This window comes from Alosa sapidissima, chromosome 9, assembly GCF_018492685.1.
Source record: "Alosa sapidissima isolate fAloSap1 chromosome 9, fAloSap1.pri, whole genome shotgun sequence".
NCBI lineage: Eukaryota > Metazoa > Chordata > Actinopteri > Clupeiformes > Clupeidae > Alosa > Alosa sapidissima.
The window spans coordinates 15366029-15381022 of record NC_055965.1 but is presented as its reverse complement, the minus strand read 5'-3'; the positions used below and the strand labels follow the sequence as shown (position 1 = coordinate 15381022).

At 40.5% G+C, this 14994-nt stretch overlaps 1 protein-coding gene across 1 annotated transcript; it reads right to left on the bottom strand.

Moving 5' to 3' along the window:
* Positions 1-9878: 9878 nt before the first annotated feature.
* On the bottom strand, positions 9879-14043 carry LOC121718341 (serum amyloid P-component-like). The gene is made up of 2 exons (XM_042103361.1): positions 13944-14043; positions 9879-11704 (listed from the first exon to the last, which is right to left on the bottom strand). The coding sequence occupies exons 1-2, from the start codon at positions 14002-14004 to the stop codon at positions 11082-11084; spliced, it is 684 nt and encodes a 227-aa protein (XP_041959295.1). The 5' UTR covers positions 14005-14043; the 3' UTR covers positions 9879-11081.
* Positions 14044-14994: the final 951 nt, after the last annotated feature.

Genomic DNA, 14994 nt, shown 5'->3' with positions numbered 1-14994 from the left:
GCTGGGTGAACCCAGCCTGATCTGCCCGCTATTTATTTTTTGATTTCTTAAAAGATTGAGCTTGGTCTGATGAAAGCCAGACTAGCCATGGACCTCAGTTAAACAATGCAAGGGAACATGAATCAGCCTATATTTGCACGAACAATAACGGACAAAAGCTCTTCAACTTTGGCCCGTTAAAATGTGTATGAACAGTCTAGCGACGCATTTCATCAAGGCCCATTTGGACATGTCAGTTATTTGCACCACTGGTTAGATGTAAAACAGCATTTCGTTTCAGACTAGGCTACTGTTACTTAATTTGTGCATTAACAATAACGTTTCAGACTACTGTTACTTAATTTGTGCATTGACAATAAAGTATTACATGAACTAAAGATGACTAAAATCTTATGTAGAAGAAGAAACATTCACAAAAAATCCATCCATCCAAAAATGACCTTTGTTTTTGATAGCTGTTGAAAACGGCATGGAACTGACAGAGATGTTTTTGTTTAAAAATACATACAAAATAAATAAATAAATAAATAAATAACATTATGCTGATACCTTTTGCTTTTCCCAAATACAATGTAGCCTACAGGTGTAAGTGACCTTTCATCAATCCAGTTGCAATGGATGAACTGTGATGAACTGCCCTACTTGTGATTGTTTAGAGATTTTAAAGGTTTTATAACAATTCTACATCTTCTTTGGCTATTCTACAATCTATTCACCTTTTCAGCACCAGTAGGGTACTTTCTGTGCAGCCGCACACACACACTCAGGCATGCCAAACAAGCATACACAAAAGTTTCAAGAGTGGGGGATGGAGTAAAATATGGAGACAAATTGAAGTGTGATTTATTTTCGCGGAACGGATGTACAGGACTGAGCGGCGGTCATATTTTGTACCGCTATGCGGTACATCTAGTTCAGAAAACACCTTGCTCTGTCTATCTTCTTGATCCACACGTCTCTAAATTCCTGATGATAAAAGCGAGTAACACTCAGCCATTCTGAAATATCAATATAAGATGATCAGATAGGATTGGCTGTCAAGTTTTCAGTTTGTTTTTCTTTGACCTGACCTGAATCTGAAACTTTTTATACTAACAATATTATTCTATTGATATGATTTTATTATTATTTTATTATTCTAATACAAATAGGTTTGCAAAAAGTTACAAGACTGTAATAAGCTTGAAAAGTGAAATCACTGCACAAGGGATCGCCAGGCCTTTAGATTTATTGACACATATTCAAGCGAAGATAAACACTATATGCATGCACAGAAGTCAACTATGAAGAGCATTAACTGAAAGTAGTCCGAGAATCAACGGTTTTGGTTTGGCATCTGCACACAAGCTGCTGAGGCTAATTGTAATGTATAGTACTTTAGAGTAGCCTACAGATACAGCATCAACCAGCGATCAAATGAAATGGGACCAAGACCTGAGGAAAGTCCAGTCTGTGATATCAGTCTCTCTTTGATAGATTTATGATAGGGAATCCCTGTGGATATATATGAGGGACGTGAGAGTCTGAACAAAAACAGGAAACTCTCTGCATCTGGTTTCATCAACTTCATATTATGTCACTAATCATAGCCATCATTACAACCATGTTTCACAAATCAGCTATTTAAATAAATAAAAGGCTATTTTAAAATGTAAAATCATTTCAAATAAATCCTGCCATCAGAGTTAGTCATTAATCTATTCTCAAATGTATGTTCAATCGATAGTCTAGTTGACAGAAAGGTGAACCCGGAAATGTTGAGTACACCAAAGTTTTATGATAGAAATATATAGTATGGGTTCCCAGCATGCAGAAACTGCCAGATGCTAATTTGCATATGTTGGACAATTTGTGTAATTAAGCTCATTAGCATAAATTAGCATAATCACTCATATTGATCATATTATAGGAGCTGCTTGGCCAAAATGGACAATGTTAGTATGTTTTTAGGGGTTACTGGAGATGCTGAGTCCATATCTGACATTTTCAAGACTCAAAATCACTATTTAAACATGGTTTGGTCACGTTCTTACTCTCATTAAGCTGATTTTGCTGAGTTTTTGGGGGCGATTTAGACAGATTTTAGGAGGATAAAAATGTTCAGTGTTCAGGAATAATTTCAAGTTATTTCTGAATTCCACAATAATTTTGGAAATAGCTATTCACTGGCCCTCTGCTGTGACTCACAATTGATTAACAAAGGGAAGAACTAGCCTCTACTACTCCTCCTGTCCTCATCCGTAGTCCTGTCGCCATCTTCTCCAGACTCTTCATGACTCTGAAGCCCAAGCCTTTGCATGAAATCATTGCCTCAATATCAACACATCAGGATGTATGGTGTATGAATCTGATTGAATTTAGTCCATCCCCAAAATGCACCAGTATACAGGAAATCACATCAAACAAATTAAAACATTTCTGAGGAAGGACCCCCAAACCCTCCTTCCACATGTGACAATTAGTGGGGGGCCCTTAATACATCTGGGCCCAGGGGCCCGAAAGGTGGAGGTCCAAGCAAAAGGATCCGAAGAGAGCCCTTGTAAGGGGTACTAAAAAGCTTACAGAGGCCTTCAGTAGAAGCCGCGGGAGGAGACCAGCCGTCGCCTGGGCCTGGCTACAGGAGGAGTGCTAGGATCTCAATGCAGTGGACATGGCGGAGAAGGGCTTCACGCGACCGGGAGAGCGGCCTTGGAAGATGAGGTGGTGACGCCGACCTGGGCGCTGACTTCACCGTGAGAAGACCTTGAGCCCCTGGCCCCGCCAGGCAGCTTTAGGTCGGAGTTGGCGGTGGCCCTGTCTGCGGAGCAGAGCAGAGGTGAAGCGGCAAGGAGGTGGTGCCTTGAGGATGGACGGTTGGCGGAGCCGTTTGAGGCACGACGGTTGGGCAGCTCCGGTGGAAGGGCCCTCTGAAAAACGGAACTCTAAGCCTTTGGGTGCGTGTGGGAGGCACCATGTTGTGCGGGCGCCTGTTCTTGTTGGCCTGTTCGCCGGCGCTCTTTAGAAAAATAAGGGGAAAAAAAGTTTGTTGTGTGAAATCCGATGGCACGAGCCAGAGAGAAGGTCTAGGCCTTGGCACAACCGTGGCAGAGTGGAGCGGCCGGGAGCAGCGGAGGACCGCTATGCGACGAGGCAGCAGAGGAGGGACGCCAACGTCCTGTAGCTGTAGCCTGATTGCGCAGTGTGGTCCGGCTACGATGGAGCTGGAGTCTGCTGCCTCGACTGGCGAGACGATGGAGCAGAGCGTTGGAGGTGCGGTGCCAGTTAGGGTGTTCAGTGGTGGGGAGTCTGTGCCAGTGGAGGCTAGGCCCCGCCAGGTGTTGGAGGAACGTCGTGGTGGTGCACACTGTGAAAGTGCGACCTGAGGGCATTCTCTGAAGGGAGCTGGGGACGAGCGGCGACAGGCCAGGTGACTGCCAGCACTACCCGCATTGGGCTGCTGGTGGTTGTGGTTCCCCTGGGTGAGTAGGGCTCTTGCGGTGTGTGCACCCCACCTGCTGTGTGGCAGTGCCAGAGACTTTGCTGGACTGAATGTCCCGAGGATGGCAATGGCTTGTTGGGGGAGCTGTGTAACGTCAGCGTGCTGGACTGTGCTTGAGATTCCCACAATGTTTCGCGCTGGGGATTCTGGGAGAACTTTGGGGTTGTTATTATGTGTGCTTGTGCCTGTATGGTGCGGCTGCGTCCAACCCTATGTGTGTAAGGTGCGAGTGTTCTTGACTTCCCTAGCGTGTGTTATGTTCTGTGCTGATGTCCCTGCTCCCGACCTTTAATAAAGCTTTTGATTAGACAACGCTGTCTCATCAATCATTACACTATTAAATCTGCTTAGCATCATTAGCATGCTGCACATATTTGTTAAAGCTCTTGCATTCAAGTTGAGTGATCATCTCAATACTAATGTTTCCCAAAAGGGCTTGTCCCTATGAGAAGAGTATTACCTTAAACACACATGAGGAAACTGAACAGTCCAATCAGTAGACTATGATAAGCTAGCCAACTATGCTTCTTTGTGTACAATATTTCCAGGCTTCAACCAGACAGCTAAATGTGGTAGAGTTGTAATAGAAATAGTAGGCCTAAGCTATAATAATCTGTATAAAGTATGCTGTCATAAATATCAGACATTCAGCATTCTCTCTTTTAATATCAGGATATAAAATAATACAGATATATTAATCCTCTGGTGTTCTAAGGTAGGCTATTGAAATGTCTAGCCTGACCCCTCCAAAAAAATCGAGGTTCGTATCAAACGTGGATCAAAAATCACGATACGAATCGAATTGTTATTGTTACAGCCCTACTGTATATCGCTACAGCCCTATTCTCCTAGCCTGACGTAGTCATACTCAATTCTAGTCAGAATTTGAGTCTGATACTGCTCCATTGTAGCCTGACGCACCCAGGCTACTATTCTCCAAAAATCTGTCTAAATTGGACCAAAAAACTCAGCAAAATCAGTTTAATGAGAGTTAAAATAGTGATTTTGAATCTTGAAAATATCAGATATGGACTCAGCATCTCCAGTAACCCCTAAAAACATACTAACATTGACCATTTTGGCCAAGCAGCTCTTATAATATGATCAATATAGGCGATTATGCTAATTTATGCTAGTTAGCTCAATTACACAAATTGCCCAACATATGCAAATTAGCATCCGGCAGTTTCTGCATGCTGGGAACCCATACTATATATTTCCATCATAAAACTTTGGTGTAGGCTACTCAACATTTCCGGATCCACAATGGGGCTCTATGGGCTGTCCACCGGACTACAAGAGGTGCCAGGTGTGGATCAAAAAAGGCTGTTGCAGGCGTCATTTTGCAAGCACTCGCAGTCCTGTTTGACATTTCCGTTGATCTGTCTCCCCTCAACCACATTTCGTGCCACATACGTGGTATTTTCAAGTGCCTGTCAGCTGATCAAATTGCCGCCCTCAAACTTCTCATTCTCTGAAAAACGGTTCATATGGAGAAATCACCCGGTCCCACATGTGCACGTCTGTGAGCTGTCCGATGAGTGCATCGGTTGAACTATGGTTGAACCCACCACCATATGCGTCTTGGTCATGACCAAGGACGATTATCGGCGTGCCCGTGAGAGAGCCACCTTTAAACACGAACTTCCTTTAGCCGGGTTTGCCGTTTAGGCTACCCAGGCCTGAGTCAAGCCTGTGCTGGACTCCCACGTAAGACAGAACGAGTTCCATCCGCTCAATTCGTCTGAGAGCCCCCAAAAACTCGATCCAGAGTTACCGACGATAATCTGATAGCTGCTCTGTCCCATCTTGTAAAGCAAAAAAAACATTGTGGTATGCAGGAGTAGCCAGAGAGAAGAAGGTTTGCTCTCTTCCACTATCAGGGATGTCAGAGAAATATCGGAGACAGACGCTGGCTACATCTAAATTCCCATTTAAAGTGGGGTGCAGTCTCACGTAGCCTAGCTGTTTGTCGCACCTCCAAAGGTAAACGTAAAAAAAGAGATCTGCAGGAGAGAGAAACTTAATGATTAAGCCTATTTCTCTTGATTTTGCATTATTCTGTATCCAGAAACATGGTTTTGCAATTGTTACGAGGCTTTAATAAATCAACACGATACAAGCAAAGCTCAATTAATTATTTAATTAATTAATCAAGTTAGATTAAATCTATTTGAGCTTTGCTTGATTAGTTTAATCCTTATATAATAATGACTAATTACACTTATCAGCCCACAATATAAATTAAATTCAGCGCAAAAACATAAAAATCTTTGGAGATATTTTAAACAAAATCTATCCAATTATCTAAACATATGCCAGATCAGGAGTCATATATGCTACACACTCACCTTGTGGAATGGTGTAGCAGCAGCCAGAGGCTAGGACACAAATAAAGAGCAGCCTGAGCATCTCTGATCAGTCACATGGATCACAACCAGCAGTCTATGAACAAAACAGACCGACTGTGTCCTTATATTATTATTTTGTAATAATTAATTATTATTATATTCATGAGTATACTAAGTGTTGTGGAGATGTGGATTGGTTCTTGTGGGTTACTATGTATGATTAAGACCATAACAAAGGCTGATGGCAAACCCTCTACAACAAGTAGCCTAGGCATTGAGAAGCCTTTTCAGACAAACAACTTACTGGTATAGTACCTTTGTGATGACACCCAAGTCATTGCTCCAAGGTAAATAATTAAATCTCTCATGAGCCTGCCATGTGCGCTTTGATCCACTAATACACCATGAACTAGATGTACCGCATAGCGGTACAAAATATGACCGCCGCTCAGTCCTGTACATCCATTCCGCGAAAATAAATCACACTTCAATTTGTCTCCATCTTTTACTCCATCCCCCACTCTTGAAACTTTTGTGTATGCTTGTTTGGCATGCCTGAGTGTGTGTGTGCGGCTGCACAGAAAGTAGCCTACTTGTGCTGAAAAGGTGAATAGATTGTAGAATAGCCAAAGAAGATGTAGCATTGTTATAAAACCTTTAAAATCTCTAAACAATCACAAGTAGGGCAGGTCATCACAGTTCATCCATTGCAACTGGATTGATGAAAGGTCACTTACACCTGTAGGCTACATTGTATTTGGGAAAAGCAAAAGGTATCAGCATAATGTTATTTATTTATTTATTTATTTTTTATGTATTTATAAACAAAAACATCTCTGTCAGTTCCATGCCGTTTTCAACAGCTATCAAAAACAAAGGTCATTTTTGGATGGATGGATTTTTTGTGAATATTTCTTCTTCTACATAAGATTTTAGTCATCTTTAGTTCATGTAATACTTTATTGTCAATGCACAAATTAAGTAGTAGTCTGAAACGTTATTGTTAATGCACAAATTAAGTAACAGTAGTCTGAAACGAAATGCTGTTTTACATCTAACCAGTGGTGCAAATAACTGACATGTCCAAATGGGCCTTGATGAAATGCGTCGCTAGACTGTTCATACACATTTTAACGGGCCAAAGTTGAAGAGCTTTTGTCCGTTATTGTTCGTGCAAATATAGGCTGATTCATGTTCCCTTGCATTGTGTAACTGAGGTCCATGGCTAGTCTGGCTTTCATCAGACCAAGCTCAATCTTTTAAGAAATCAAAAAATAAATAGCGGGCAGATCAGGCTGGGTTCACCCAGCCTAGTCCATAGGCACCCGATATTGTTTAATTTTCAGATTGAGATATACACGCTCTGGCTATTCTAAATGCAAAAATGCATTAGGGAGTTATGACAAAATTGTAACTAACAAACTAGATCCTAATAGAAAGCTGTTAGCTTCCCTAAGCTACAGGTAGGATTATAAGGTAGGCCTATTTACAACATAAATTGTCAATAGGCTATGCTGGCGACACAAATAAAATCTCCTTTGGAAACCAATGGCTTACGACTTACAGTATCAAGCGGACTTAAACTGCCATATCGTGGCGAAAAGTTGTAATAACATTCACGCAGTTCCATGAGTCAAGGAAAGCGCGAATGAAGTAGCCACTTCTAAATGGGACCCACTACACAGTAGCTTAAGGTGTGTTGCTAAAGCAGCCATAATGAAATGAAGGTGTCATTGTTTGGATACTTCACACACACGTGCTTTTTAATTTCACAGACTACAACTACCAAGCTGTAATCAAAGCACATCGATTCCCCTCTCACACCCTGCACGCACTTAAAACAAAATAAACAGGCGTCTCAGTCTCACGCATGTATAGGCAAAACTGTATCAGACCGGTGTAACGTTGGTAAATCTTCCATTGCACAGAATGATTTTGTAGCACGTGCAATAAATGACAGTCGAAAGATACAAACAGTGCTGCTATCAATTTGCTTGGTATAACCGCATTTATAGTTTTCTACAAATGCAATCAATCAAATGGGCCTCCATCACTCAACCAACGCTAACGGTAACATTACCTAGGTCCTTATTGATATTACAAGATTAACGTACCTGCAGTAAAAACCAAGCATGTCCGATAAACATCCTCACTTCATCCTCACTTACACTTCATGTGAACATCGTCCTGTCCTTATTAGATGTTCGCTGCGGTAAATTACAGTCCTTGTAGGAAGTGTCCATTATTTTTTCAACACACTTTTAACTTTCAAAAAAATTACATCTCACTGCAACGATGCGCCATCTAGTGGACAAACGACTACTTATCGCCAATACTGAAAATGCAGCCATGATGATGATGATGAATATTTTGGCTTTCTTTTGATCCTATTGAATTTGTAATTATGTATCGGCCGTTCTAATACCGATAGTATGTGGGTGCCTGTGTGTGTGCATGTTCATATGTGTGCACCGCCATTTACAGGCCAATGAGTGTACAGTCACTAAATGTACACATAACCTAATTTTTTTAGCCCCCCCCATGGATGAAATTCTACGAAACTTGGCATACCCCCAGACCCCCAGAGAATGCCAGGTCAATCATACACATAAAATTTGGTGCAGTTCTGAACATCTTAACTGAAGATAGGGGCGATTAAAGCAGAATAATATTGCATTTTCATTTTTGACCGGGGCGGGGGGGGGGGGGGGGGGAGGGGGGCAAATCACAAATGAGTGATTATGAGCCAGGTTGATGTGGGCCCTTGAGACCAACATACCATAAAAGATTCACAGAGAACTGTGTCTGCCCTACCCTCCTTTCGGGGGTCCAGTCCAGCGGGGGGGCTGCAGATGAAAACGAAAAATGACGGTTCCATGCTATCCATGTGGGGGTACATGCCCACCAAGTTTTGTGTACCCCGGTCTTTCAGTGTGCCGGGAATCCTTGTTGGTGTACGTCACTAAATGTACACATAAATTATTTTATTGTAAGGCCCCCCATGAACGAAAGTACACAAAACTTGGCATGCATTCAGAGGGTGTCATAATGATCCTACACTTTTAATTTCGTGCAGTTTTGACCTTGTCAGCCAGAGATATTGAGATGAAAACACCTCATTTTTTGCTTTTTAATTTTTAACTAGGTGGCGCTATACATGAAATAAGTAGTAATGGGATGGGTTGACATGCCCCCTTAAGACCAGCATACAAAAAAAAGGTGGACCTCCTAGGCCCTACGGTTCTCGAGATATTCACAGAAAACTGTCTCCGGCCACCTACAGGCCAGTTGGTGTATAGTAACATAAATTAATTTATTGTGTGGCCCCCCATGAACGGAATTCCACAAAACTTGGCGTGCATACAGAGGGTGTCATAATGATCCTACACTTCCAATTTCGTGCAGTTTTGACTATGTTAGGTCACAGATACCTTCAATTACACCACCTCATTTTTACTTTTTTGTGTTTAACTAGGTGGCGCTATACATGAAATGAGTGGTTATGGAATGGGTTGACATGGCCCCTTGAGATCAACATACAAAAAAAAAATGGTCCTCCAAAACCCTACGGTTTTCGAGATATTCACAGAAAACTGTGTCTGCCCTACCCTCCTTTCGGGGGTCCAATTCAGCGGGGGGGCTACAGATCAAAACGAAAAACGATGGTTCCATGCTATCCATGTGGGGTTACATGTCCACCAAGTTTCGTGTACCCCGGTCTTTCAGTGTCCCGGGAATCATTGACGGAAATTTGGGCATGCGAAAAAAAAAAAAAAAAAGAAAAAGAAAAAAAAAATCTGACTAAACCTATATGACCGCCGCTTCGCTGCGCGGCGGTCATAATTACCTTTTTGTCATGTCATCATGCACGTTTTCTCTTCCTGCACGTGCCGGAATGCAGCTACACTAGTGAATTTGTTGGTTACAGCTGATCTGTTCTATGTTGGCAAATCACTTTCTATGGACCAGACTGAATACATAACGTAACCATAAGATCATGCATAACTAGATTGTATAGGTCACACAAATAATTTAGAAAGAACACAAAAGATTTTCTCATTATTGTTTATTCTGACTTTTTGGAACGTGTATGACAAAGAACAAACGATGAGCAAAATGACTGTGTAAGAGGATTGTCAGGATTACCATTGAGGAGAAGACCATTATTAAAATATACACTGTAAAAAAATGTGCCCCTCCAACATAAACATTTCTAGTGTCCCATCACACACAGAAAAAAACAACAATGCTGGATTTACTTGAATTTATCATTGTACATCGTCTGCACATGAATGAAATGTCTAGAATTAGTCCAGCATTTCTCTTTTGGCTTACACAATTGATTCATGTTGTGAAAACCCAATTTGCTCAGGTGCTTCACATTGATCTGAAATGATTCTGTTGGATAAATTCATTGCTGTAGCAAAATATGTCAGTTCAACGTAATAACATTGTGTTTGAAAGAAATGTATGAGTTTGTTTAATTTCATGTTTTGTGGTTTAATAACGTGAAAAACTCTCTTTCACACCCCCCCCCCCCCCCCCCCCCAATATATACACTTACCCTACTTGATTCAATTAGAAAAAGTGAACTGCTATTTGAACTCTAGACATGGAAGGATGTTTCATTCAAAAGACTGTTTCGTGTAATTGCAACCTAGTAGCCTACGGTTTGATAAATTGAACAGCCCTGACTTTTCCTTTTTACAGTGTATAAGTGACTTTCATGAACACACTTCAGGAAGGAACCACACCTGTCTTCCATAAACATTAACTTTTGAAGACTAGGGGTGGCAATCAATAATGTGACGAGGCACTAACTTTGGCATACAACAGCTGCCAAAAACGCTTGCAGTTCAACATTAATGTTGGATTATCTACCTCTAATGACCCACAAAATATAACTTTTACAGAGGACCACAGATGCTTCATCGATTAAGCAGCAAGATACACAAATGAACAGTTGATGAAACCTTGGGTCAGGTGAGATGACATGGATGCAGACTTCTTTGGCCAACATAAATTAAACTTTCTGTTCGCTTTGTCTCCCTGACATTTACACTGACAAATAGCCTGATAAACTGGAAGAAACAGGGTCACATTTTAAAAAAGAAATAATGATTTTATTAATTTCATGTTTCTTTTTGTTTAGGCTTCAGATCCATCATGAATGTTTTTATATCACACTCTCTTTATTTCGTTTCTTCTAAGCTGCATGCCATTCTCTGAAGTGGCCAGGGAAATTTCTGACTCTAGGGACAGATAGTGTTTTGATTCCGCTCAACAATCACATAACCATGCCTGGTATACTCCAGATATTCCCAGTCAACAACATTACCTGGTCTTGAAATAACACACTTCATATAGTTCTGAATTTCGGCGGGAGAAAGCACATTGTCCCACATGTGAACATCAGTAACGTGTCCATAGAATGCATCGTTCGTATTAAATCCGCCCCCATACGTGTCTTGCTCTTGGCCGAGAATGATGCTTGGGGTTCCTGCGATGGACCCGCCAGCCTGAAGCGCTTTTTTCGCACTCGGTTTCCCATTGACCCAGAACTGAGACAGACCGGTGCCACTGTCCCAGGTAACACAGACAGAGTTCCACTCGTTCAGCCCATTCGGCAGACCGTTGAAGAAGACTGCCTTGTCGGCAATACACAAACCGTAGTTTCCGTCTGCTCTTCTGGTTAATAGAAAGTCGTTGAAGTGTGACCGAGTGGCTAAAGAAAACAGCGTCAGTTCCTTCTTGTAGTCTGAGAAGAACCTCAGACACACTGTGACGGAGAAGAAAATCTTTTCCACTGCAGGGGTCACCTTCACGTGGGCAGTGTTGGTTTCCGCTGGGAAGATGATTACTTTCCCCGACATGTCTGGATGCAACACAACACGGCAATCATCATTTATAAAACATTTATCCTGTAAAACATAAACACTCTGAATTTAAGTGTAGGCTTAGATGTGATGTGTTGACCTGAACTGGTTTATTATAGGCTATACTGCATGCCATTACAATAATCATTTTTATTCACTTTAGAGGTATTTATAGAGGTATTTCCAGTGGCATGCAGAGGTACCTCAATGCAATGTGAAAAGAATGTGCACAACATAATAAACATTTCAGTAGGCCATAATTAACACCTTACAAGCAAACATACACTGCTGTAAAAAAGCATACTTTAGTGCAAAAGCTTACAACACAGTAAGTGAAAGTGAAGTGCAGTAAAGTGAAATCACTGCACAAGGGATCTCCAGGCCTTTAGATTTATTGACACATATTCAAGCAAACATAAACGCTATTCATGCACAGAAGTCATACAACTGTGCACAAACTAAAATTGGAGAATCAACAGTTTTGGTTTGGCATATAAAACATCTGCAAGCTGTTGAGGCTTATTGTTCTGTGTTGTACTTTTTATACTTGATGATTATGCTTATTCATTTAGATCAATTAAAAGGATGAAAATGCTTATTTTTTTTATTTCATGTTTCTACATTGTCTTACAACCTTTAGCCATGTGTACGACGGAGTATTAGGGCCACACATGAAGAATTTTGTTTTTTGCCATGACGAGATTAAACTCGACATGTAGACTTTAAAGTCGCCATGTCGACATTAAACTCGATATTTCGAGAATAAAGCTGAAATGTCATGTCGACTTTAATCTAGACGTGTTGACTTTAAAGTCGCCATGTCAACATTAAACTCGACTTTTCGAGAACAACGTTGAAATATCATGTCGACTTTAATCTCGACGTGTCGACATTTAAACTCAACATTTTGAGAATAAGTTAGTTTTGAGAGAGGACGACCGCTCGGGACGATTGAAAGGGAAAACGAATGAAACATTGCAGTTTTCTTCAAGTGCAACAATGATTAGACTTAGGCCTACATCATGTGGACAAAACATAGAATATTAACCTCCGTTGCTCAGCCAAATAGGCCTACAGGCGATAAATCAAAAGTAAACGTCATTAGCAGTTTGTTTATTTATTGTAGGCCTATTATTAAAGAGTGCTTTTCATCTGGTTCAACTTCATGCTTATGCACTAGACTAGGCATAAGTGCTCTCCCCAATCTCAGACTTCAGACATTGCATGTTTGTTTGTAATGGATGCAAAACAGCCTATTGCTGAATGTCTATGGATGGACGAATGAAGCTGTCCTCCCGACCAGGCAACCCCATGTAGGCTATTCTAAGGAAATGCACATATATCTGTGTTTATAGCCTCCTATATTTATTGCAGGTGAGACATTCAGTTTTTAAAAAACATCAGTTTTAAAAAAATGAGTTTTGCCATGTTAACCATGACGGCCTGTGGGTCATGAAGGGCAGTTATTTGGATGTGCAGTGGCCTTATACCCACGTAAAACAGAGTGAAATAACAGTTTGTACTATAGAAACATTATATCATTGGAAACATGTAGCTATTATTCTAGCTATATAAATGGCATAGTGCATGGTATTTCCATAACCGCGAGATGCGCTTCACGATGACGGCAATGAGTAGTTAACAGACAACATCCAATCTATCTGAGTATCTGCAATCTAGCAATCTATCTGAAATAACACCTATTTGAAGTAGGCCTATTATTCATGTCACATATTGTGTGTTAGTGTAGGCTACACAGTAAACTGTAGGGCTATGATTAAACTGTATTTCGTAGTTTAATTTACTCGAAAAACTTTATTCTCGAAATGTCAAGTTTAATGTTTTTTTCTTCATGTGTGGCCCTAATACTCCGTCGTACATGTGGCAGTTACATTTTCAGTCAGAACAAACATATTGGTGAAGAGAACATCAACATTAAAATAATATTTGCCAGGGGTATGAATAATTTAGTTATTGACTGTATATATATATATATAATTATTATTATTATTATTATATTATTAAAATAACAATACGAAGAAGAAGAAGAAGAAGAAGAAGAAGAAGATTTGCTTATAGTTTCAATCACTCAACCTTTGTATAATAATGAATAACCAAAATTATCAGCCCACAAAAGTAAATTAAATTCAGTGCATATTTTTTGGAGATAATTTAAACAAAATCCATTCAATTATCTAAATATCCAAGATCAGGAATCATGTCATGCTGCACACTCACCTTGTGGAATGGCGTAGCAGCAGCCAGAGGCCAGGACACAAATAAAGAGCAGCGTGAGCATCTCTGATCAGTCACATGGATCACAACCAGCAGTCTATGAACAAAACAGACTGACTGTGTCCTTATATTATTATTGTGTTAATAATTAATTATTATCATATTCATGAGTATACTAGTTACTCATTAAGTGTTGTGGAGAGATGTGAATTGGTTCTTGTGGATTATTATTTTATGATTAACACCATAACAAAGGCTGATGGTAAACCCACTACTAGGCACTGATAAGCCTTTTCATACAACTTTCTGGCATAGGGATTTTGTGATGACCTCCAGGTTATTGCTCCAAAGTAAATCATTTAATTTGCATGAGACTAGGCTTTGGTCCACTATCCATACACCGGAAATATGGGTAGAATATTTACCCTCAGGACCTTGTTATGATCGTAAAATTCCGTGGGGCACAGGTATCTTTCTCATCCAAACAACCCAACTCATGCTGAGAATTAGTCTGTAGGCTACTTCCTTATCAATGTGCACAATTATTAGCTGACAGGTTACTATTTTAAAACCATAACAAAGGCTGATGGTACAGTAAACCGTCTACAACAAGTAGGCATTGAGAAGCCTTTTCATACAAACTTGAGCACAGAAATTAATGGCATAGGGGCCTTTGTGACGACCGCCAAGTTAATGCTCCAAAGTAAATAATTTACTTTTTCAAGTGGGCTTTGATCCACTATCAGTACACCAGGAATATGGGTACAATGTTTATGCTCAGGACCTGATATGATCGGGCAAGATTGTAAAGTTCAGTGAGACAGAGTATCTTTCTCATCAAAACAACCCGACTCATTGCCAAGAATTATTCTGTACTTCCTTATTAATGTGCAAAAACATTAGCTGAGAGTCTACTAGTCTCTTGGCATACTCAAAACTATGATAAAAGATGAATGATTATTTGATTTTTTGTCATGTCATCACTTTTTCTCTTCCTCCACGTGCCGGAGTGTAGATGCAGCTACACTAGTGAATTTGTTGGTTACAGCTGATC